A 21,914-nucleotide genomic window follows, 5' to 3' on the forward strand; every position below is an offset into this window, starting at 1 on the left:
GTTGGCTTGCCCCTCATCCAGTGTCCTATCCGAAAGGACGTTCAGCGCAACAGGGGGGATCGTGACCGATAAGCGTACTCGCCTAGCTCACGACAGTGTTAACTACCTTACATTTCTAAAAATGAATGAGGCATGGAATTCAATTCAATTCAACACATGTGATCAGTAGACCATGTATATGCATAACTCTATAAATGATTTATATAATCGAGCACACTGACCTTTTTTCTACCTTTGGCTCACTTGTACAAAAAAAGCACACCGTACTATATGCCCATACCCTCCTGTTTGAAGAGGTTGAGCGGTGTCATATTTTTGGGTCCAGCAGCGAGTTGCTGGTATCAGTGCTGGTGTCAGTGCTCTCTATCACGGTACTGGTGTCAGTGATCTCTATCACGGTGCTGGTGTGGTGTCAGTGCTCTCTATCTCAGTGCTGGTGTCAGTGCTCTCTATCTCGGTGCTGGTGTCAGTGCTCTCTATCACGGTGCTGGTGTGGTATCAGAGGTCTCTATCTCGGTGCTGCTGTCAGTGCTCTCTATCACGGTGCTGGTGTGGTGTCAGTGCTCTCTATCACGGTGCTGGTGTCAGTTCTCTCTATCATGGTGCTGGTGTCAGTATTCTCTATCTCGGTGCTGGTGTCAGTGCTCAGTCCCTATCGCGATGCTGGTGTCAGTGCTCTCTATCTCGGTGCTGGTGTCAGTGCTCAGTCTCTGTCACGGTGCTGGTGTCAGTGCTCAGTCTCTGTCACGGTGCTGGTGTCAGTGCTCAGTCTCTATTGCGGTGCTGGTTTCAGACAGTGAGGGAGATAGAAGCCAATCAGCAGGCAGTGCCAGCACCATGGCTGAGGATCAGCACTGGACCGGCACCTCCGGACCACCACAGTGGAGCCCTGCATAGGTGGGGGTAAGGGCCGGGCAGAGGGAGGCATCAGGGGTTTAAGCACAGGTTGGCACACTGGGACACTGGCACAGGACTGCGCTGCCCTGACTGTGGCACTGATCATCTCCTGCACCCCCTTCATAGCCTGGCCTGAGCTTGCCTCTCCTCCATGGCCTTCATGCGCTCCTGAATTGACAAAATTTCACAGATAAAAAAAGAATGCTTGTCGTTGTCGATCCCAGATTCACTTAATACTTCTGGTATGTCAATGTCCATGTTGTGGGACTATGTATGCACAGCTAGTAAGTATTTTGTGGCTGAAAATATGACCTGGAGGTTTTTAAGGTTCGCCTGCCATTAAAGTGAATGGGGTCTCCTGCGAACCTTGTGTTCGTGAATAGTTCTGTCGGAAGTTCATCCATCACTAGTGGGGGATGGCTAATCCAGCACTGTAGATGTGCCACTGCCAGCCAGTCTCCAACATCCCAAAGGTGTTCTATCGGGTTGAGGTCAGGACTCTATGCAGACCAGTCAAGTTCCTCCACCCCAAACTCTCTTATCCATGTCTTTATGGACCTTGCTTTGTACACTGGTGCACAGTTATGTTGGAACGAAGGAAGGGGCCATCCCCAAACTGTTTCCACAAAGTTCGGAGCATGAAATTGTCCAAAATGTCTTGGTACGCTGACGCCTTAAGAGTTGCCTTCACTGGAATTAAAGACTTAAAGCCCAACTTAAAGCCCAACCCCTGAAAAACAACCCCCCACCATAATCCCCCCACCACCAAATGATTTGGACCAGTGCACAAAGCAAGGTCCTGACCTCAACGCAATAGAACACCTTTGGGATGAATTAGAGCAGAGACTGAGAGCCAGGCCTTCTTGACCAACATCAGTGCCTGACCTCACAAATGCTCTTCTGGCAGAATGGTCAAACATTCCCATAGACACACTCCTAAACCTTGTGGACGGCCTTCCCAGAAGAGCTGAAGCTGTTATAGCTGCAAAGGGTGGAGCCAACCCAATATTGAACCCTACGGACTAAGACTGGGATGTCATTAAAGTTCACGTGCGTGTAAAGGCAGGTGTCACAATACTTTTGACAATGTTGTGTAGCTCTACATCACTGTGTATGTACTCCCATCACTTACTGTCCATGGTCCGTTTGGAGTGGTCATGTCGCAGTACACTGGGACTGGAGCTGAATACCGTCCATTGGGGAATATCAAGTATACGCCATCTGAGGTAAACTCACTGTCATGTAGATCCTTGCAGTCAAGAGGGAAGCAGGTTTTAAAGGTATAATCTTGACAACTATTAACTGGAAAGACAAATTATAGAATTATAGGGTAAGAGTTCTCTCTCCCTAAGGTGTACAATTTGAAACTATTACATCATATTGGGGATGAGATTCATGTTCACCCAAAGATTACGGATGGTCTGTCCTCACTACAAATGTTGCCTTGGGCCCAAGCCAAACTTTTCCAAGATTAGACACTTTATTCATCCAGTCACTGACAAGTTTAGGTTGTGTGGCGGGTTGCCGTTGAGTAAAATTCTACTCCTATTTGCAGTTCAGACATTTTCTTTTATCTAAACCAGGGGTCTCCAAACTTTCTACAAAAAAAGGGCCAGTTTACTGTCCTTCAGACTTTAGAGGGGTCAGACTGTGCCCAGTTAGAGTAGATAATGCCCGAACTTTGGTATTAGTGGGAGAAATAGCTGGCGTCATTGGGAGGAATAGTGCCCCATTTTTAGTGTCACTGGAAGGAATTATGCTCCATTGTTGGTGTCAGTGGATGGAATTATGCCCCATTGTTGGTGTCAGTGGCAGGAATTATGCCCCATTGTTGGTGTCAGTAGAAGTAATTATGCCCCATTGTTGGTGTCAGTAGAAGTAATTATGACCAATTGTTGGTGTAAGTGGCAGGAATATATATATATATATAGCAGTGAATGGTGTCAGTAGGGCAGTTGGGCCACATGGGGGACTTTGGTGAAACATCAGAGGCCTAAACAGATCCTTGATGTTTCACTTTTGGGACAGAGAAAGAGACTCAGTACACAGGTTTCCCAGTCCCTTCCTCTGCAGCCCAGAAGCAGGGGGACTCTGTGCAGCGTGACTGGGGTGTGCACAGGCACACCTGGCACAACCTGTGCACACACCTATGGGTAACAGAATAGACAAATATGCTCCAAAACAATATAGAAAAAAAACACAAAACTTTATTATAACATCAAACATTTATAAAACATGGTAAAAAAAAACAAAAAAACATTGTGTCTAGGAACAGTGTACAATGGTCACAGCATAGATGTGAGAACATAACTTTGATATAGTAAAGGAACTACAGAGACAGCTGACGTGTTTCGAATAGTGTGATTTTATATGGCTTCTTCAGGGATACTCTTATGTAGAGAAAAGGGGGATGTTCACACTGTGTATGATGAGGTACATAGCTGCAAATGAGTACATTAAAAACAACAGGGTAGCGATACAAAGCTGTCTCTTGATAAGCACAACAGAGGGCAAGGTGGGCCTGTCGAGACCAAACAGTGGGCTAGCTGAGGGTGCCCAGGAAATTGAAGTATAAAAGGAAAAGGACAGGTCCAAAGGATTGTTGATGCGATCAAAAAAATGCTGAGCTGTTATGGACAAGCTAGTGCTGGTGTAACTGCTGGCTGGTAATATGCTGTAACTAGGGATGGGTCGAACACCCCCCGGTTCGGTTCGCACCAGAACTTTCGAACGGACCGAAAATTCGTTGCGAACTTTAGAACCCCATTGAAGTCTATGGGACTCGAACGTTCAAAATAAAAAGTGCTAATTTTAATGGCTAATCTGCAAGATACTGTCCTAAAAAGGGTTTGGGGACCAGGCTCCTGCCCCAGGGGACATGGGTCAATGCCTAAAATGATTTTAAAAATGGCCGGTTTTTCAGGAGCACTGATTTTAATGACGATTAAAGTGAAAAAAAGTGAAATATTCCTTTAAATATCGTGCCTGGGGGGTGTCTGTAGTATGCCTGTGAAGTGTCACGTGTTTCCCGTGTTTAGATCAGTCCCTGCACAAAATGACATTTAATGGAAAAAAAGTCATTTAAAACTGCTTGCGGTTTTAATGTAATATCTGGTTCCGGCAATATGGATGAAAATCATTGAGAAAATGGCATGGGTAGCCCCCCCTGCCCATTACCCTTTGGGTCTTGTATGGATATTAACCACTTTCAGACCGGACCATTTTGCTGGTAAATGACCAGAGGTCTTTTTACACTTTGGCACTGTGCTGCTTTAACTGGTAATTGCGCGGTCATGCAATGTTGTACCCAAACAAAATTTGCGTCCTTTTCTTCCCACAAATAGAGCTTTCTTTTAAAGGTATTTGACTGAATCTGCGATTTTTATTTTTTGCGATATAAACGTAAAAAGACCGCAAATTTTGAAAAAAAATGATATTTTCTACTTTTTGTTATTAGAAAAATCCAATAAACTCAATTTTAGTCATACATTTAGGCCAAAATGTATTCAGCCACATGTCTTTGGGAAAAAAAAAAGTCAATAACTGTATATTTATTGGTTTGCGCAAAAGTTGTCACATCTACAACTAAGGCACATTTTCTGGAATTTACGCAGCTTTTAGTTTATGACTGCCTATCTCATTTCTTGAGGTGCTAAAATGGCAGGGCAGTACAAAACCCCCCCAAATGACCCAATTTTGGAAAGTAGACACCCTAAGGAAATTGATAAAAGGCATGTTGAGCCCATTGAATATTTTATTTTTTTGCCGCAAGCGATTGAATAATGACAAAAAAAAAATATATTTTTTTTTTTACACAAAGTTGTCACTAAATGATATATTGCTCACACATGCCATGGTTATATGTGGAATTGTACCCCAAAATACATTCTGCTGCTTCTCCTGAGTACGGGGATACCACATGTGGTTGACTTTTTGGAAGCCTAGCCGCGTACGGGGCCCCGAAAGCCAAGCACCGCCTTCAGGATTTCTAAGGGCATACATATGTCATTTTACTCCTCACTACCTATCACAGTTTTGAAGGCCATAAAATGCCAAGATGGCACAAAACCCCCACAAATGACCCCATTTTAGAAAGTAGACACCCCAAGCTATTTGCTGAGAGGCATGTTGAGTCCATGGAATATTTTATATTTTGCCACAAGTTGCGGGAAAATTACAAACTTTATAAATTTTTCACAAAGTTGTCACTAAATGATATATTGCTCACACATGCTATGGGCATATGTGAAATTACACCCCAAAATAAATTCTGCTGCTTCTCCTGAGTACGGGGATACCACATGTGTGGGATTTTTTGGGAGCCTAGCCGCGTACGGGGCCCCGAAAACCAAGCACCACCTTCAGGCTTTCTAAGGGCATAAATTTTTCATTTCACGCCTCACTGCCTATTACAGTTTTGAAGGCCATAAAATGCCAAGATGGCACAAAACCCCCCCAAATGACCCCATTTTAGAAAGTAGACACCCCAAGCTATTTGCTGAGAGGCATGTTGAGTCCATGGAATATTTTATATTTTGCCACAAGTTGCGGGAAAATTACAAACTTTTTTTTTTTTTCACAAAGTTGTCACTAAATGATATATTGCTCACGCATGCCATGGGCATATGTGAAATGACACCCCAAAATAAATTCTGCTGCTTCTCCTGAGTACGGGGATACCACATGTGTGGGATTTTTTGGGAGCCTAGCTGCGTACGGGGCCCCGAAAGCCAAGAACCGCCTTCAGGCTTTCTAAGGGCGTAAATTTTTGATTTCACGCCTCACTACCTATTACAGTTTTGAAGGCCATAAAATGCCAAGATGGCACAAAACCCCCTGGCGTGTTCTACTGTAAGTGTAGTGTTGGGTGCAACTCACCGATCCTCTCTCCTCCGTGCCGGAACGAAAAAGACCGACACGAGGAGAGATTACATCACTTCCTCTCATGTGTTTACATTACAGGAGAGGAAGTGATGTCACCGAACATTTCTATTCGTCGGGAGCGATCGCGAGGGGGTGGTCATGAATGAATGGCCGCCCCCTCATCCCGGATCGCTCCCGAACGAATACCGACCGCCGCAGGCACCGGGCGGGGGCCCGATCGGGCCCCCGACCCGCGGGAAGGCAGGGACGTACAGGTACGCCCATATGCCTGCCCGTGCCATGCTGTCGACGTACATCGTCGTGCGGCAGTCGGAAAGTGGTTAAGGGGAACCCCGTACCCATATTAAAAAAAGGAAAGACGTGGGCCCCCCAGGCCCTATATACTCAGAACAGCAGTATACAGGTGATGCAAACAAGAAAGGGACTGTGTAGGTTTGTTGTGCTAAGTAGAATCTGTTTGTAATTTTGAACTAAACATAGGGAAAGGTTATCACCCCTATATAATTTTTTTTGCCGTACGTCTTTCTTGATCATACATCACGGGACACAGGAGCTCATTACATAGTGGGTTATATAGGCACCTCTGGTGATTGGACACTGGTTAACCCCAATTAAGGAGAATTCCTCCCCTATATAACCCCTCCCATATGGGAGGCACCTCAGTTTTTTCGCCAGTGTCTATGGTGGTTGGTCACATAAAAAACATGTGCTATGAAGAAAGCTCTGTGCAGGTCCCTGCGGGGGTCTAAGGGCTACAACAAACCGGATCCATATCTCGGGCCGATATTTTGACTCCCAAGATGGTATGGTACCCGGGCCTCGTCATCTGAAGAAACAAGGTTTTGCCTGTAAGTCCTCTCCTATTGGAAGACTGGGCTCTGGGAAAACCAGACTTGGTGTACTATTTACATAGTGGCACGAAAGTTTCTGGCAGAGTCTTTTACAAGGTCCAGGTTGGAGGTTCTTCTGAGAAAGAACCCCAAAAAAAAACTGAAGGTTGGCACAACTCTGCCCGCTGTGATGGGTGAAGGCTGGAATCTGTCTGTTTTCAGCAATTCCTGTGGCGAGGACAGGTAAGGGAAGTTAATCCTATATATATTATGGATTTCTTCATTTGAGTAGTAGTATGTCTTACCTGGTTTCCACCACTAGAGGGAGTAAGAGCAGCCTGATGCATACTTACATGCCTTTCAGTACACACGCTCAGTGAAGCCTGGTTCTCCAGCTGTCTCACGTCTCCACTGCAATCCCTGCCACAATACAGGTAATACAGGGGTCCCACGCAGCTCCAGTGGAGATTCCCTTTCCCCACCTGGATTCCGCGGTCCCGGGCTAATGGAGGAGGGGGGAGTGTGGTTGTGAGCCGTGCACGTCAGTGTGCACGGCGCTGTACTGCGCAGGCGGCAATTTTAAAAGCCCAGAGCATCAGGGGGCTGTAAGTGTGAGACACAGGAGATGTGGGCAGTAAGCATCCCAGGGGATTGGATCCCGGCAAACCTTAGACACCTACTCAGCATCAGGTTGTGCAGTTTAAGCATATATATATTGTGAGACTTTATGCACAACAGTGATTGCACTTTGTACTAGTACCTCTGCTTTGTAGCTTAGGACTATGTCTCCTCGTAAGAGGGTCTCAGGGGGAGGTAACAAAGGCACTGGTAAATCACTGCCTAGGTCCAGGGGTTCTAAAAATGCCTGTAAGTTACCATCCCCCCCTGCAAGACTGGAGCCAGCCTCACAGGATGAGTCAGTGCCCCTGTTAGGTTTTGCAGCCTCTCCTAATGTCCCAGCCCCGGTTTATGTCACTGAAGACTTCCTTAGGGCTACATTGGAGGGTTTTGAAGGGAGAATAATGAATTTTATTTCTGCTTCCCTGAAAGATAGCAGGAAAAGGGGTAGATCCCCTCCCTCTGCTGAGATTCCTCTTTCAGATGACTCTTCTGACAATGAGGAGAGATCCCTATCTTGGGACAGGGATCTTGAGCAGTCGGAGGAATCAGAGGAAGAGGAGAGAGTCCCCTCCTCCCAGGCGCTCAGAAAGCAGGTGCATTATTATACTGAATTGGTGCGTACCACATTGAGAATGCCTGCTGCTGAAGTCGCTACATCCTCTGTTTCTTCCCTGGGGGTCAGGAAAGTCCCACAGACTGCTTTTTCCTTTCCAATTCATCCCTTAATGGATAAATTGTTGTATGAGGATTGGGGACATCCCAATAAACTGTTTGCTCCTCCTAAAAGGTTTTCTATGCATTATCCTCTGGAGGAAAGTTTCACCAAGAAGTGGGGGGTCCCATCTGTCGATGCGGCTGTTTCTTGCGTGAATAAAAACCTGACTTGTCCCTTGGATAATGCTCAGGTATTTAAAGATCCAACTGATAAGAAGCTGGAAACCTTATTAAATGCCTCCTTTTCCATGACTGGCGCTGTAGTGCAACCTACAGTCGCAGCCGTGGGGTTGTGTCAGTTCCTCAAGGAACAGGTTAAGCAGATGCTTGGCCTCCTTCCCAGAGGAAGTGGAGAATTATGCAGAAATACCTCAAATTCTGTGTTTCATGATTGATGTGATTTTGGATTCTGTCCAACAAGCATCTCGTTTGTCTCTCCTATTGGTACACATGCGAAGGGCCCTATGGCTAAAGAATTGGGCAGCTGATCTGTCATGCAAGAAGCATTTGATTGGGTTCCCGTTTAAAGGGGAACATTTGTTTGGAGAAGAATTAGACAAATTTGCCCAAAAAATTTCTGGGGGTAAATCTACTCTCCTTCCAGTCAAAAGGAGCAAACGTCCATCATTTAGGCGTTCTCTCTCTCCCGGAGCATCAAGCTCTAAGCAGTGGCAACGGCCTTCTCAACCCTCCTCTACAGGAAAGGCTCAAGGCCGGGCCCAGGGGTAGAAGAAATCTTGGGGGCAAAAGCCTGCCAAGCAGAATCCAAAAGCTTCCTTGTGAAGGGGCGCCCCCGCTCGTCCGAGTGGGGGGAAGGCTCCTGCAGTTTGCGGAAGCCTGGCGGGAAGAGATCCGGGACAAGTGGGTGATCTCTTCGGTATCTCTGGGCTACAAGCTAGAGTTTCAGGAGAGTCCACCTTCTCGTTTTCTAAGGTCAAGGATCCCCAGGGACCCAGTAAAGCAAAAACCGCTATTTCTGGCCTTAGATCATTTACTATCCCAGGGGGTGATAGTAGAAGTGGACCCAAAAGAACAGGGTTCAGGGTTTTACTCAAATCTCTTCACCATTCCGAAGCCAAATGGAAGTGTCAGGCCTATCCTGGATCTGAAAGATCTGAACCGGTTTTTACGCATCCGGTCCTTCCAAATGCAGTCAATTCGCACTGTGGTCTCCTCCCTGCAAGGGGGAGAGTTTATGGCATCAATAGATATCAAGGATGCATATCTCCATGTGCCAATATTTCCCGCACACCAAAAGTATCTAAGGTTCGCGGTAGAGCGGCGCCATTTTCAATTTGTGGCCTTGCCGTTCGGGCTCGCTACGGCCCCTTGAGTCTTCACAAAGATTTTGGACCCTCTCTTGGCAAACCTAAGAGCTCAGGGTATAGCAATCATGGCTTATCTAGACGATTTGCTTCTCATGGAGAAAACAGTAGCGTTCCTGAACCACAGTGTTACCAGAACGCTAGAACACCTGGAACGCCTAGGTTGGATTATAAACCTAGAAAAGTCGTCCCTACAGCCTGCTACCAGGTTGGAATACCTGGGTATGCTTATCGACACCGCTCAGGGCAAGGTGTTTCTTCCAAGGCCAAAAGCCTTGGCCATTGGGGATCTGGTGCGCCTAATTCTGGGCAGGAGATCTTCCCCCATTCGGTTGTGCATGAGACTGTTAGGGAAAATGGTTGCCTCCTTCGAGGCCGTTCCATTCGCCCAGTTCCACTCAAGGCCTCTGCAAAGATGCATCCTTGCGGCTTGGAACAGGAAGCCCCAGGCCTTGGATCTTCCTATGTGTCTATCTCCAGGGACACGCAAGAGTCTCGTCTGGTGGTTACAAACCGAGAATTTGCTGAAAGGCAAAACTTTTCTTCCTCTTCCATGGAAGATTATCACGACAGATGCCAGCCTGACAGGCTGGGAAGCAGTGTTGGAGGAGACGTGCTCGCAGGGGAAATGGTCTGCGATCGAGAAGCTATTGCCCATAAATGTCTTGGAGATCCGGGCAGTTTATATGGCTCTCATAAAGTGATCTTACAGACTACGGGGTCTCCCTGTTCGGGTTCAGTCCGACAATGCCACAGCAGTGGCCTATATCAATCACCAGGGCGGTACCAGGAGTCTGGTTGCGCAAAAAAGAGGTGAATCGCATACTTGTCTGGGCAGAAAAGCATGTTCCATGCCTTTCTGCAGTCTTCATTCCAGGAGTGGAAAATTGGCAGGCGGATTTTCTGAGCTGCCAGCAGCTGTGCCTAGGAGAATGGGCTCTGCACCCCGACGTGTTTTGGAACATATGCCGCAGGTGGGGTACTCCAGACGTAGATCTGTTTGCGTCCAGGTTCAACAGAAAACTGGACAAATTTGTGTCAAGAACAAGAGATGCACTTGCTCAGGGGTCAGATGCTCTGACAGTTCCTGGGATCAGTAGAATCTGATTTATGCCTTCCCCCCATGCCCGCTTCTGTCGCGGTTCCTGGGAAGAGTCAAGAGGGAGACAAAATCGGTTCTTTTGGTAGCCCCGGCTTGGCCTAGGCGACCATGGTACGCAGAAATCATGAAGTTGGCAGTAGGCAGGTCGTGGATCCTCCCTCTCCAATTTACCATCCTGCTTTACATAGTCTGAATTTGACGGTTTGGATGCTGAGAACCACATTCTGAGAGACCGTGGGCTTTCGGGGCCAGTCCTTTCTACTCTGGTCAATGCCAGAAAACCGGCCTCCAGGCTTATTTACTACAAAATCTGGAGGGCATATGTTTCCTGATGTGAACTCAGGGAATGGCATCCTAGAAAGTATGTCATTAGCAGAATCTTGGCCTTTCTCCAGTCAGGCCTAGAAATGAATTTGGCCGTAAGCACTATCAAGGTGCAGATTTCAGCCTTGTCAGTGTTTTTTCAGAAGCCACTTGCATCGCATTCCCTGGTGCGGGCTTTCATTCAGGGGGCTATGCGGATAAGGCCGCCAGTCAAACCTCCGGTATGCCCATGGGATCTGAATTTGGTTCTCTCGGCTTTGCAGGGGCAACCATTTGAACCTTTGCATCTTACATAGTTACATAGTTAGTCAGGTTGAAAAAAGACACAAGTCCATCCAGTTCAACCAAAAAAAAAAAAATAAATATATAAATATATACATATATATATATATATATATATATACATATACACATACATATATATACACATACATATACATATAATAAACATACCAGCCCATATACCCAATTCTATACCCACAGTTGATCCAGAGGAAGGCAAAAAACTCCAGCAGAGCATGATCCAATTTGCTAAAGCAGGGAAAAAATTCCTTCCTGATCCCCCGAGAGGCAATCGGATTTTCCCCGGCCTCATTAGTTCTTCTGACTAAAAAATTGGTTTTCTTGGTAGCCATATCCACGGATAGAAGAGTGTCAGAACTAGCAGCTCTCTCCAGCAAATATCCGTATCTAATTATTCATAAGGACCGGGTGGTCATGCGTCCTAACAGGTCCTTTCTGCATAAGGTGGTTTCGGGATTCCATTTGAATCAAGATGTAATCCTACCATCCTTTTTTCCGGACCCACTGTCCGCAGAAGAGGAATCTTTGCACACTTTGGATGTGGTTAGGGCAATCAGTATCTATCCTGAAGCAACTGCTCAGATAAGGAAAACTGATTGCTTATTTATTTTGCCGGAAGGCCCTAGGAAGGGCCAGACGGCGTCAAAATCCACTCTCTCAAGGTGGATTAGACAGATTATTTCTCAGGCCTATAGGGAAAATCCCTCCTTTTCAAGTGAAAGCGCACTCTACTAGGGCTGTAAGTGCTTCTTGGGCAGTGCATCACCAGGCCTCCCTGGCTCAGATCTGTAAGGCTGCAACTTGGTCATCAGTCCACACATTCACCAGATTCTATCAGAGGGCAAGAGGATATCGCCTTTGGGTGCAATGTACTGCAGGCTGCAGTTTAGGTCCTCCGGTCCCTGGCGGTCTATAATTATGATCTGTGTATCCCTCGCCTCAATCTGAGCATTGCTTTGGGACATCCCACTATGTAATGAGCTCCTGTGTCCTGTGATGTATGATCAAGAAAATTGGATTTTTATATACAGCTTACCTGTAAAATCCTTTTCTTGAGAGTACATCACGGGACACAGGGCTCCCGCCCCTCTTGGGTTTTACGTGGTTTCTTATTGCTTTGCTACAAAACTGAGGTGCCTCCCATATGGGAGGGGTTATATAGGGGAGGAATTCTCCTAAATTGGGGTTAACCAGTGTCCAATCACCAGAGGTGTCTATATAACCCACTATGTAATGAGCTCCTGTGTCCCGTGATGTACTCTCAAGAAAAGGATTTTACAGGTAAGCTTTATATAAAATCCTATTTCTTGATCATACATCACGGGACACAGGAGCTTCATTACATAGTGGGTTATATTGGCACCTCTGGTGATTGGACACTGGTTGACCCTAATTAAGGAGAATTCCTCCCCTATATAACCCCTCCCATCCGGGAGGCACCTCAGTTTTTTCGCCAGTGTCTGGTCGATGGTCACGTAAAACTTAGCTCTATGCGGGTCCCGGCGAGGGCCGAAGGGCTACAACAAACCGGATCCATACCTCGGGCCGATATTTGACTCCCAAGATGGTATGGTACCCGGGCCTCGTTTGCCGAAGACACGAGGTTTTGCCTGTAAGTCCTCTCCATTGGAAGACTGGACTCTGGGACAACCAGACTTGGGGTACTGTTGACTCAGGGCGCCCGTAAGTTTCTGGCAGAGTTTTTTACAAGGCCCAGGTAGGAGGATCTTTTCGTAAGAACCCCAGATACACCTGAAGGTTGGCTAACAATACCCGCCGTGATGGGTGAAGGCTGGAATTGGTCTGAACACAGCAATTCCTGCGGCGGGGAACAGGTAGGGGAAGTCATCCTATATATTTAATATATGAATGGATTTCTTCACTGTGAGTAGTTGTATGTCTTACCTGGTTTCCACCACTAGATGGAGTAAGAGCAGCCTGATGCATACTTACATGCCTTTCAATACTAACACGCTCAGTGAAGTGCCTGGTTCTCCAGCTCTCACGTCTCCTTGCAGTCCCTGCCACAATAAAGGTAAAAAAGGGGTCCCACGCAGATCAGGGGGTCCCAGGTCACTCCTTTTGGGTTCTCCTCCTCCCCCCCGGATCCCGCGGTCCTCGTGCACGCGCGCGGGCGCGTGCACGCGCGCCGGGCGTGCTCCCGGCCTATTGGGGAAAGGGGGGGGGGTGTGGTTGCCAGCTGTGCACAATCAGGTGCTCTATGCTGTAATGCAGGCGCCAAAACGGCCGTTTTTAAAAGCCCAGAGCGTCAGGGGACTGTAAGGTGAGGCACAGGAGCTGTGGGCTGTAAGCATCCGTGGGATTGGATCCAGGCAAACCCTAAGACACCTACTCGGCATCATATTGTGCAGTTAAGCTAATATTGATTTATTGTGAGACTTTAAGCACAAATAAGTGATTGCATTTTACATTAGTAACTCTGCTTTGTAGCTCAGTACTATGTCTCCTCGTAAGAGGGTTTCAGGGGCAGGTAACAAAAGCACTGGCAAATCACCGCCTAGGTCCAGGGGTTCCAAGGGTGCATGCAGGTTACCATCCCCCTCTGCAAGAGTGGAGCCTGCATCTCAAGACGAGTCAGTGCCCCTTTCAGGCTTTGCAGCCTCTCCTAATGTCGCAGCCCCGGTCTATGTCACTGAGGACTCCCTTAGGGCTTCATTGGAGAGTTTTGAAGGGAGGATAATGAATTTTATTTCTGCTTCCCTAAAAGATAGCAGAAAAAGGGGTAGATCCCCTCCCTCTGCTGAAATCCCTCTCTCAGACAGTTGCTCTGAAAATGAGGAGAGATCCCTATCTTTAGAAAGGGATCATGAGCAGTCGGATCAGTCAGAGGATGAGGAGCTAGTCCCCTCCTCCCAGGCACTCAGAAAGCAGGTGCAGTATTACACTGAATTGGTGCGTACCACGTTCAGAATGCCGCCTGCTGAAGTCGCTACATCCTCTGTCTCTTCCCTGGGAGTCAGGAAAGCCCCACAGACTGCCTGTTCCTTCCCAATTCATCCTTTAATGGCTGACTTGATGTATGAGGACTGGGGACATCCCGATAAACTGTTTACTCCTCCCAAGAGGTTTTCTATGAATTATCCCGTGGAGGAAAGTTTCACCAAGAAATGGGGGGCCCCATCTGTTGATGCGGCTATCTCTTGTGTGAATAAAAACCTAACTTGTCCTTTGGATAATGCGCAGGTATTTAAGGATCCAGCTGACAAAAGGCTGGAAACCTTGTTAAAAGCCTCCTTTTCCATGGCCGGCGCTGTGGTGCAACCTACAGTCGCAGCCGTAGGATTGTGTCAGTTTCTTAAGGAACAGGTCAAACAAATGTTTGAACTCCTCCCCAGCGAGGAAGTAGTGAAATATGCAGAGATGCCTCACATCTTATGTTTCATAATTGATGCGATTTTGGATTCTGTCCAACAAGCATCCCGTTTGTCCCTTATGTTGGTACACATGCGTAGGGCTCTATGGCTAAAAAATTGGGCCGCTGAGATGTCATGCAAAAAGCATTTGGCTGGGTTCCCATTTAAAGGGGAACGTTTGTTTGGAGAGGAACTAGATAAATTCATCCAAAATATCTCAGGAGGTAAATCTACACTCCTTCCAGTCAAGAAGAGTAAGCGTCCCTCATTCAGGCGTACTCTTTCTCCCGAAGCGTCAAGCTCTAAACAGTGGCGACGGCCTTCCCAGCCCTCCGCTGCTAGAAAGCCTCAGGGCCGAGCCCAGGGACAGAAAAAGACTTGGGGGCGGAAGCCTGCCAAGCAAACCTCCAAGACCTCCTTGTGAAGGGGCGCCCCCGCTCGGCCGAGTGGGGGGAAGGCTCCTGCAGTTTGCAGGCGCCTGGCGGGAGGAGATTCAGGACAAATGGGTGATCTCTTCGGTATCTCTGGGCTACAGGCTAGAATTTCAGAAGATTCCACCCTTTCGTTTTCTAAGGTCAAGGATCCCCAAGGATCCAATAGAGCGGAAATCGCTACTCCTGGCCTTAGATCAGTTACTATCCCAAGGTGTGATAGTAGAGGTGAGCCCGAAAGATCAGGGTTCAGGTTTTTATTCGAATCTCTTCACCGTCCCAAAACCAAACGGAAGTGTCAGACCTATCTTGGATCTGAGAGACTTGAACCGGTTTCTACACATCCAGACCTTCCGGATGCAGTCTATACGCACTGTGGTTTCCTCCCTGCAGGGAGGAGAATTCATGGCATCAATAGATATCAGAGATGCATATCTCCACGTGCCAATATTTCCCGCGCACCAGAAGTTCCTAAGGTTCGCGGTAGAGCAGCGCCACTTTCAATTTGTGGCCCTGCCATTCGGCCTAGCCACGGCCCCCCGAGTCTTCACGAAGATTCTAGACCCTCTCTTAGCAACTTTAAGAGTTCAGGGCATAGCCGTCATGGCTTACCTAGACGACTTGCTTCTCGTAGAGAGAACTATAACGAGCCTAAGTCGCAGCGTCACCAGTACGCTAGAACATCTGGGCCGCCTAGGTTGGATTATAAACCTAGAAAAGTCGTCTCTGCAACCGACCACCAGGTTGGATTACCTGGGTCTCATTATCGACACCGCTCAGGGCAGGGTGTTCCTTCCAGGGCCAAAGGCCTTGGCCATTGGAGATCTGGTGCGCCTAGTTCTGGGCAGAAGATCTCCCTCTATTCGTCTATGTATGAGACTATTGGGAAAGATGGTCGCCTCATTCGAGGCCGTCCCATTTGCCCGGTTCCACTCAAGGCCCCTGCAAAGATGCATCCTTGCGATTTGGAACAGGAAGCCCCAATCCCTGGATCTTCCTATGCGTTTATCCCCCCGGGCACGCAAGAGTCTGGTTTGGTGGTTACAAACCAGAAATTTGCTAAAAGGCAAAACATTTCTTCCCCTCTCATGGAAGATTGTCACAACGGATGCCAGCCTGACAGGCTGGGGAGCCGTATTAGAGGGAACATGCTCGCAGGGAAAATGGTCTGCGACCGAAAGTCTGTTGCCCATAAATATCCTAGAGATTCGGGCAGTTTACATGGCACTCAGAGAGTGGTCTCACAGACTGCGAGGCTTCCCGGTTCGGATTCAGTCCGACAATGCCACCGCGGTGGCTTATATCAATCACCAGGGCGGTACCAGAAGTCTGGTGGCCCAAAACGAGGTGAATCGCATACTTGTCTGGGCAGAAGAGCATGTTCCGTGCCTCTCTGCAGTCTTCATCCCAGGAGTGGAGAATTGGCAGGCGGATTATCTCAGCCGCCAGCAGTTGTGCCCAGGAGAATGGGCTCTGCACCCCGATGTGTTTCGAGACATATGTTACAAATGGGGCACTCCAGACGTGGATCTTTTTGCGTCCAGATTCAACAGGAAACTGGACAACTTTGTGTCAAGGACAAGAGATGCACTTGCTCAGGGGTCAGATGCTCTGACGGTTCCCTGGAATCAGTACAATCTGATCTATGCCTTCCCCCCGAACCCGCTACTGTCACGGTTCCTGGGAAGGGTCAAGAGGGAGGCGAAGTCGGTCCTTCTAGTGGCCCCGGCTTGGCCCAGGCGACCATGGTTCGCAGAAATCATGAAGCTAGCAGTGGGCAGGCCATGGACCCTCCCCCTCCGGCCAGATCTGCTCTCGCAGGGCCCAATTTACCATCCTGCTTTACGCAGTCTGAATTTGACGGTCTGGCTGCTGAGACCCACATTTTAAAAGACCGTGGTCTTTCGGGGCCAGTCCTTTCCACTCTGGTCAATGCCAGAAAGCCGGCCTCCAGGCGTATCTATTACAAGATCTGGAGGGCATATGTTTCCTGGTGTGAACCCAGGAGATGGCATCCCAGAAGGTATGTCATTAGCAGAATCTTGGCCTTTCTCCAATCAGGCCTTGAATTGAATTTGGCCATAAGCACGTCAAGGTGCAGATTTCGGCCCTGTCGGTCTTTTTTCAAAGACCGCTTGCATCACATTCCCTGATACGGGCCTTTATCCAGGGGGCTATGCGGATGAGACCGCCAGTCAGACCTCCGGTATGCCCATGGGATCTGAATTTGGTTCTCTCGGCCTTAGTAGCCCAACCATTTGAACCTTTGCATCTTGCTTCGTTAGTCCTCTTGACAAAGAAGCTAGTCTTCCTAGTAGCCATATCCACGGCTAGAAGGGTATCAGAATTGGCAGCTCTTTCTTGTAAAGAGCCCTATCTAATTATCCATAAGGACCGGGTGGTTATGCGTCCCAACAGGTCCTTTCTACCTAAGGTGGTTTCAGGTTTTCATCTGAATCAAGATATAATCCTACCATCCTTTTTTCCAAATCCTCAGTCCATAGAGGAAGAATCCTTACACACTTTAGATGTGGTTAGAGCAATCAGTCTTTATCTTCAAGCAACTGATCAGATAAGAAAAACTGACTGCTTATTTATTCTGCCAGAAGGCCCTAGAAGGGGTCAGGCAGCGTCAAAGTCCACTCTCTCGAGATGGATCAGACAGGTTATTTCTCAGGCCTATAGCTTAAAGGGGAAGATTCCTCCTTTTCAGGTGAAAGCGCACTCTACTAGGGCTGTCAGTGCTTCTTGGGCAGTGCATCACCAGGCCTCCCTGGCTCAGATCTGTAAGGCTGCGACTTGGTCATCAATCCACACATTCACCAGATTCTATCAGGTGGATGTCAGAGGGCAAGAGGATATCGCCTTCGGGCGCAGTGTACTGCAGGCTGCAGTTTAGGTCCTCAGGTCCCTGGCGGTCTATGCTTATGATCTGTGTCTCCCTCCCCTCAACCTGAGCATTGCTTTGGGACATCCCACTATGTAATGAAGCTCCTGTGTCCCGTGATGTATGATCAAGAAAATGGGATTTTTATATACAGCTTACCTGTAAAATCCTTTTCTTGAGAGTACATCACGGGACACAGGGCTCCCGCCCCTCTTGGGTTTTACGTGGTTCTTATTGCTTTGCTACAAAACTGAGGTGCCTCCCGGATGGGAGGGGTTATATAGGGGAGGAATTCTCCTTAATTAGGGTCAACCAGTGTCCAATCACCAGAGGTGCCTATATAACCCACTATGTAATGAAGCTCCTGTGTCCCGTGATGTACTCTCAAGAAAAGGATTTTACAGGTAAGCTGTATATAAAAATCCCATTTTTTTTCATCACTTCCTGTTGTCTCTTTCCGTTAGCAAGTAGGAGATGTTTGTAAGTTGGATGTTTGAAAGTAGGGGCCTGCCCTATATGCTCTGCAGAAATGGCGGAACAAGGTGTTGGTGTTGCCACAACATTGTAAGCCCTCAAAGTGACTCTTGGTGGGCGCTGGAGCGCCCTGCGGTGAACGATTATTTCAAGAATTGTAATTACATGCTATTGTTGAACAGTGGTAGAAACATTGGGCCTTTGGTGGTTGTGGTGGTGGTGCTGGTGCCACAACACTACTCTCGGTTGGCACAGGAACGGGCCCTGCTGTGAAATATTATATCAAGAATTGTAATTACATGCCCCTGTTTAACAGGGGCTGAAAAATTGGGCCTTATGCACTGTTTGCTGGTGCCACAACACTGCAACCTCTCCCAGATACTCTAGTTGGAGTGCAGGAATGAGCCCTGCTGTGAAATATTATATCAAGAATTGTAATTACATGCCCCTGTTAAACAGGGGCTGAAAAATTGGGCCTTAGGCACTGTTTGCTGGTGCCACGACACTGCAACCTCTCTCAGATACTCTAGTTGGAGTGCAGGAATGAGCCCTGCTGCAAAGCATTGCATCAAAAATTGTAATTACACGCCCCTGTTAAACAGGGGCTGAAATATTGGGCCTTAGGCACTGGTGCTGGTGCCACGACACTGCAACCTCTCCCATATACTCTAGTTGTAGTGCAGGAATGAGCCTTGCTGCAAAGCATTGCATCAAAAATTGTAATTACATGCCCCTGATAAACAGGGGCGGAAAAATTGGGCCTTAGGCACTGAAAACCTCTCCCATATACTGTAGTTGTAGTGAAGGAATGAGCCCTGCTGCAAAGCATTGCATCAAAAATTGTATTACATGCCCCTGTTAAACAGGGGCTGAAAAATTGGGCCTTAGGCACTGGTGCTGGTGCCACGACACTGCAACCTCTCTCATATACTCTAGTTGTAGTGAAGGAAGACAAGACTACTGCTGCTGATGCTGAGTCCCTGCTGCAAAGCATTGCATCAAAAATCGTAATTATATGCCCCTGTTAAACAGGGGCTGAAAAATTGGGCCTATACACTGCAACCTCTCCCATATACTCTAGTTGTAGTGCAGGAATGAGCCCTGCTGCAAAGCATTGCATCAAAAATTTTAATTACACGCCCGTGTTAAACAGGGGCTGAAAAATTGGACTGGTGGCATCACCCAGAACCAAAAATGTTCTTCCAAGGTATCAGTGGAGGAGGAAGAGGATAGACAGTCAACATAACAGGACAGTCACTCAGCATCAGCATAGGCAGTCTTGAAGGGATGTATTATTAAAAAAAAAAAATATTCGGTTACATCAGCTTCAGGTGCTTGGTAGCTGTGGGTGATCCAAGACCGATTCATCTTTATGAAGGTCAGTCGATCAACCGAGTCGGAGGACAGGTGCACCCTGTGATCGGTTACAAAGCCTCCAGCAGCGTTCCGAAAGAGCGCTGGATGTAGGACAGGCCAGTAGCTCAATTGCATACTGTGCAAGCTCTGGCCAGTGATCCATCCTCAATCCTCAGTAAGCCAAAGGATTTTCGGTGGGAAAGGTGTCCAAGTCTGACCTTGCCCCTAGGTATTCCTGCACCATGTAAATCAGATGCTGGCGATGGTTGCTGGAACTGATCATACCTTGGGGCTGCGGACTAAAAAATTGTCTGAACACATCAGTCAGACGGCCACCTTCTCCACCGCTCCTTCTGATCGATGCCTCAGCAACACGTTGTCCAGGACCAGGAGTTTGTAACCTCCCAGTCTCTGGGAATGCGTTGCACAGACCTTTCTGCAAGGCCTCCCGGAGATGTCTCATCCTCTGCTCCCTCTGCAATGGCAAGATAAGCTCCGCAACCTTACCCTTGTACTGTGGATCAAGGAGAGTGACCAGCCAGTAATGGTCCCTCTCCTTAATCTGAAGAATACGAGGATCCTTCCGCGGGTTTTGCAGGATCAGGGAGGCCATGCAGCGTAGGTTAGCTGAGGCATTCGGTCCGCAGTCCTTTGGATCACTAAGGACAACATGATCCGCAGCTACCTCCTCCCAGCAACGTACAAGTCCATGGATTTCTTGGGACTGTAAATCATCCCTACAAGACTACTGCTGCTGATGCTGAGTGCCAGCCTCCACCTCCAGGCTGACACAATCATCCTCCTCCTCCTCCTCCTCCTCTTCCTGTGTGATGGGTGGGACAGCAGGAACACTGTCTGGATAAAGGGGGCCTTGAGAGGCAAGGAAGTCCTCCTCTTCCTGCCTCTGTTCTGCCTCAAGTGCCTTGTCCATTATTCCACGCAGCGTATGCTCCAACAGGTGGACGAGAGGTACAGTGTCACTGATGCATGCACTGTCACTGCTCACCATCCTTGTGGCCTCCTCAAATGGTGACAGGACAGTGCATGTATCCCTGATCATGCCCCACTGGCGTGGTGAGAAAAAACCAAGCTCCCCTGACCCTGTCCTGGTGCCATAGTCGCACAGGTACTCATTGATGGCCCTCTGCTGCGTATGCAGCCGCTGCAGCATGGGCAACGTTGAGATCCACCTGGTGGGCATGTCACATATAAGGCGATTCTTGGGCAGGTTCAACTCCTTTTGGAGCTCAGCCAGCCAAGCACAGGCATTAAATGATTGGCGGAAATGCACACAGACTTTCCTGGCCTGCTTCAGGACATCCTGTAAGCCCGGGTACCTGCCCAAGAACCACTGCACCACCAGGTTAAGGACGTGAGCCACACAGGGCACATGTGTCAGTTGTACCTGTCGGAGGGCGGAGAGGAGGTTGGTGCCATTGTCGCAAACCATTAATCCTGGCTTAAGCTGACGTGGCGTCAACCACCTCTCGGCCTGCCCCTGCAGAGCTGACAAAATATCTGCCCCAGTGTGGCTCCTGTCCCCCAAACCAACCAGCGCAAGCACGGCATGGCATTGTTTTGCCTGCGTACTTGCATAGCTCCTTGGGCGGTGCGAACGTGTCGACGTCACCCCAGTCGTGTTCGTTCTTTTTGGACCAGGAAGGACGGGTTGGTCTCTGCGTTAGCGTGTATCCGGCCGGTGCACGCTTCTGTTTTGAACCTGCTTTTAAAGTCTTTTATGTAAGTGTATACGTTCGTTTTTGCAAATTAAAGTCACTTGGTTTTACACTATCTGGAGCCTATGTTTTTCCCTATGTGATACCACGTTGAGTTGGGAGTGATATGTGGAATAACAGCCATAACCCTATCGCGTGAAAGATTCGGGATCGTCTGAGGAGGAAGCGCTATCCGGATATCCTTTGACTGTTGTCGCCTGTGGTGACCCTCTGTAACGGGGGGTCGCTTGGATCTGGTAAGGAGCCAATTCACTCATTCGGTGATGGGAAAAGCACATTACATCCTTGGAGAAGATTTTTAATTTGTGTACTTATAACTCAGCTGTTTGAAGTTTTTTCTTCACCGCTGTACTTCACTTGAAGTTTTACTTCACTGGTGTTCGGTTACCATATGGACATTTTATTATTATCTTTTGATATATGACTATATGGACATTATATAGAGTGTCTCTAAATACGATTCTTTTTCGATAGTTCATTTATGTAAAAATTGCAAATATTTTTTTCACATCTTATTTTTTATTTTAAATTTTAGGGGTATATGCACAACGTTTGACATACTCATATTGTGTTTGGGGAATTCACATTATTGACACGCATTTATGGTTTGCTTTTGTAGTTAATTTTACTTATTTGTATATGGTTTGCACTATATT

General features: G+C 47.7%; 1 protein-coding gene across 1 annotated transcript in view; it reads right to left on the reverse strand.

Annotated features, from left to right (window-relative positions):
* Nucleotides 1–21,914, reverse strand: part of LOC144000390 (microfibril-associated glycoprotein 4-like) — a 56,460-nt gene that overhangs the window by 11,569 nt on the left and 22,977 nt on the right. Inside the window, exon 3 of the mRNA XM_077494199.1 lies at nt 2,030–2,199. Within this exon, the coding sequence (XP_077350325.1) occupies nt 2,030–2,199 (170 nt within the window). The remainder of the gene's footprint in view (nt 1–2,029; nt 2,200–21,914) is intronic.

This window comes from Lithobates pipiens, unplaced genomic scaffold (genome assembly GCF_037356315.1).
Source record: "Lithobates pipiens isolate NorthernLeopardFrog02 unplaced genomic scaffold, aLitPip1_a1.2 Scaffold_22, whole genome shotgun sequence".
Classification (NCBI taxonomy): domain Eukaryota; kingdom Metazoa; phylum Chordata; class Amphibia; order Anura; family Ranidae; genus Lithobates; species Lithobates pipiens.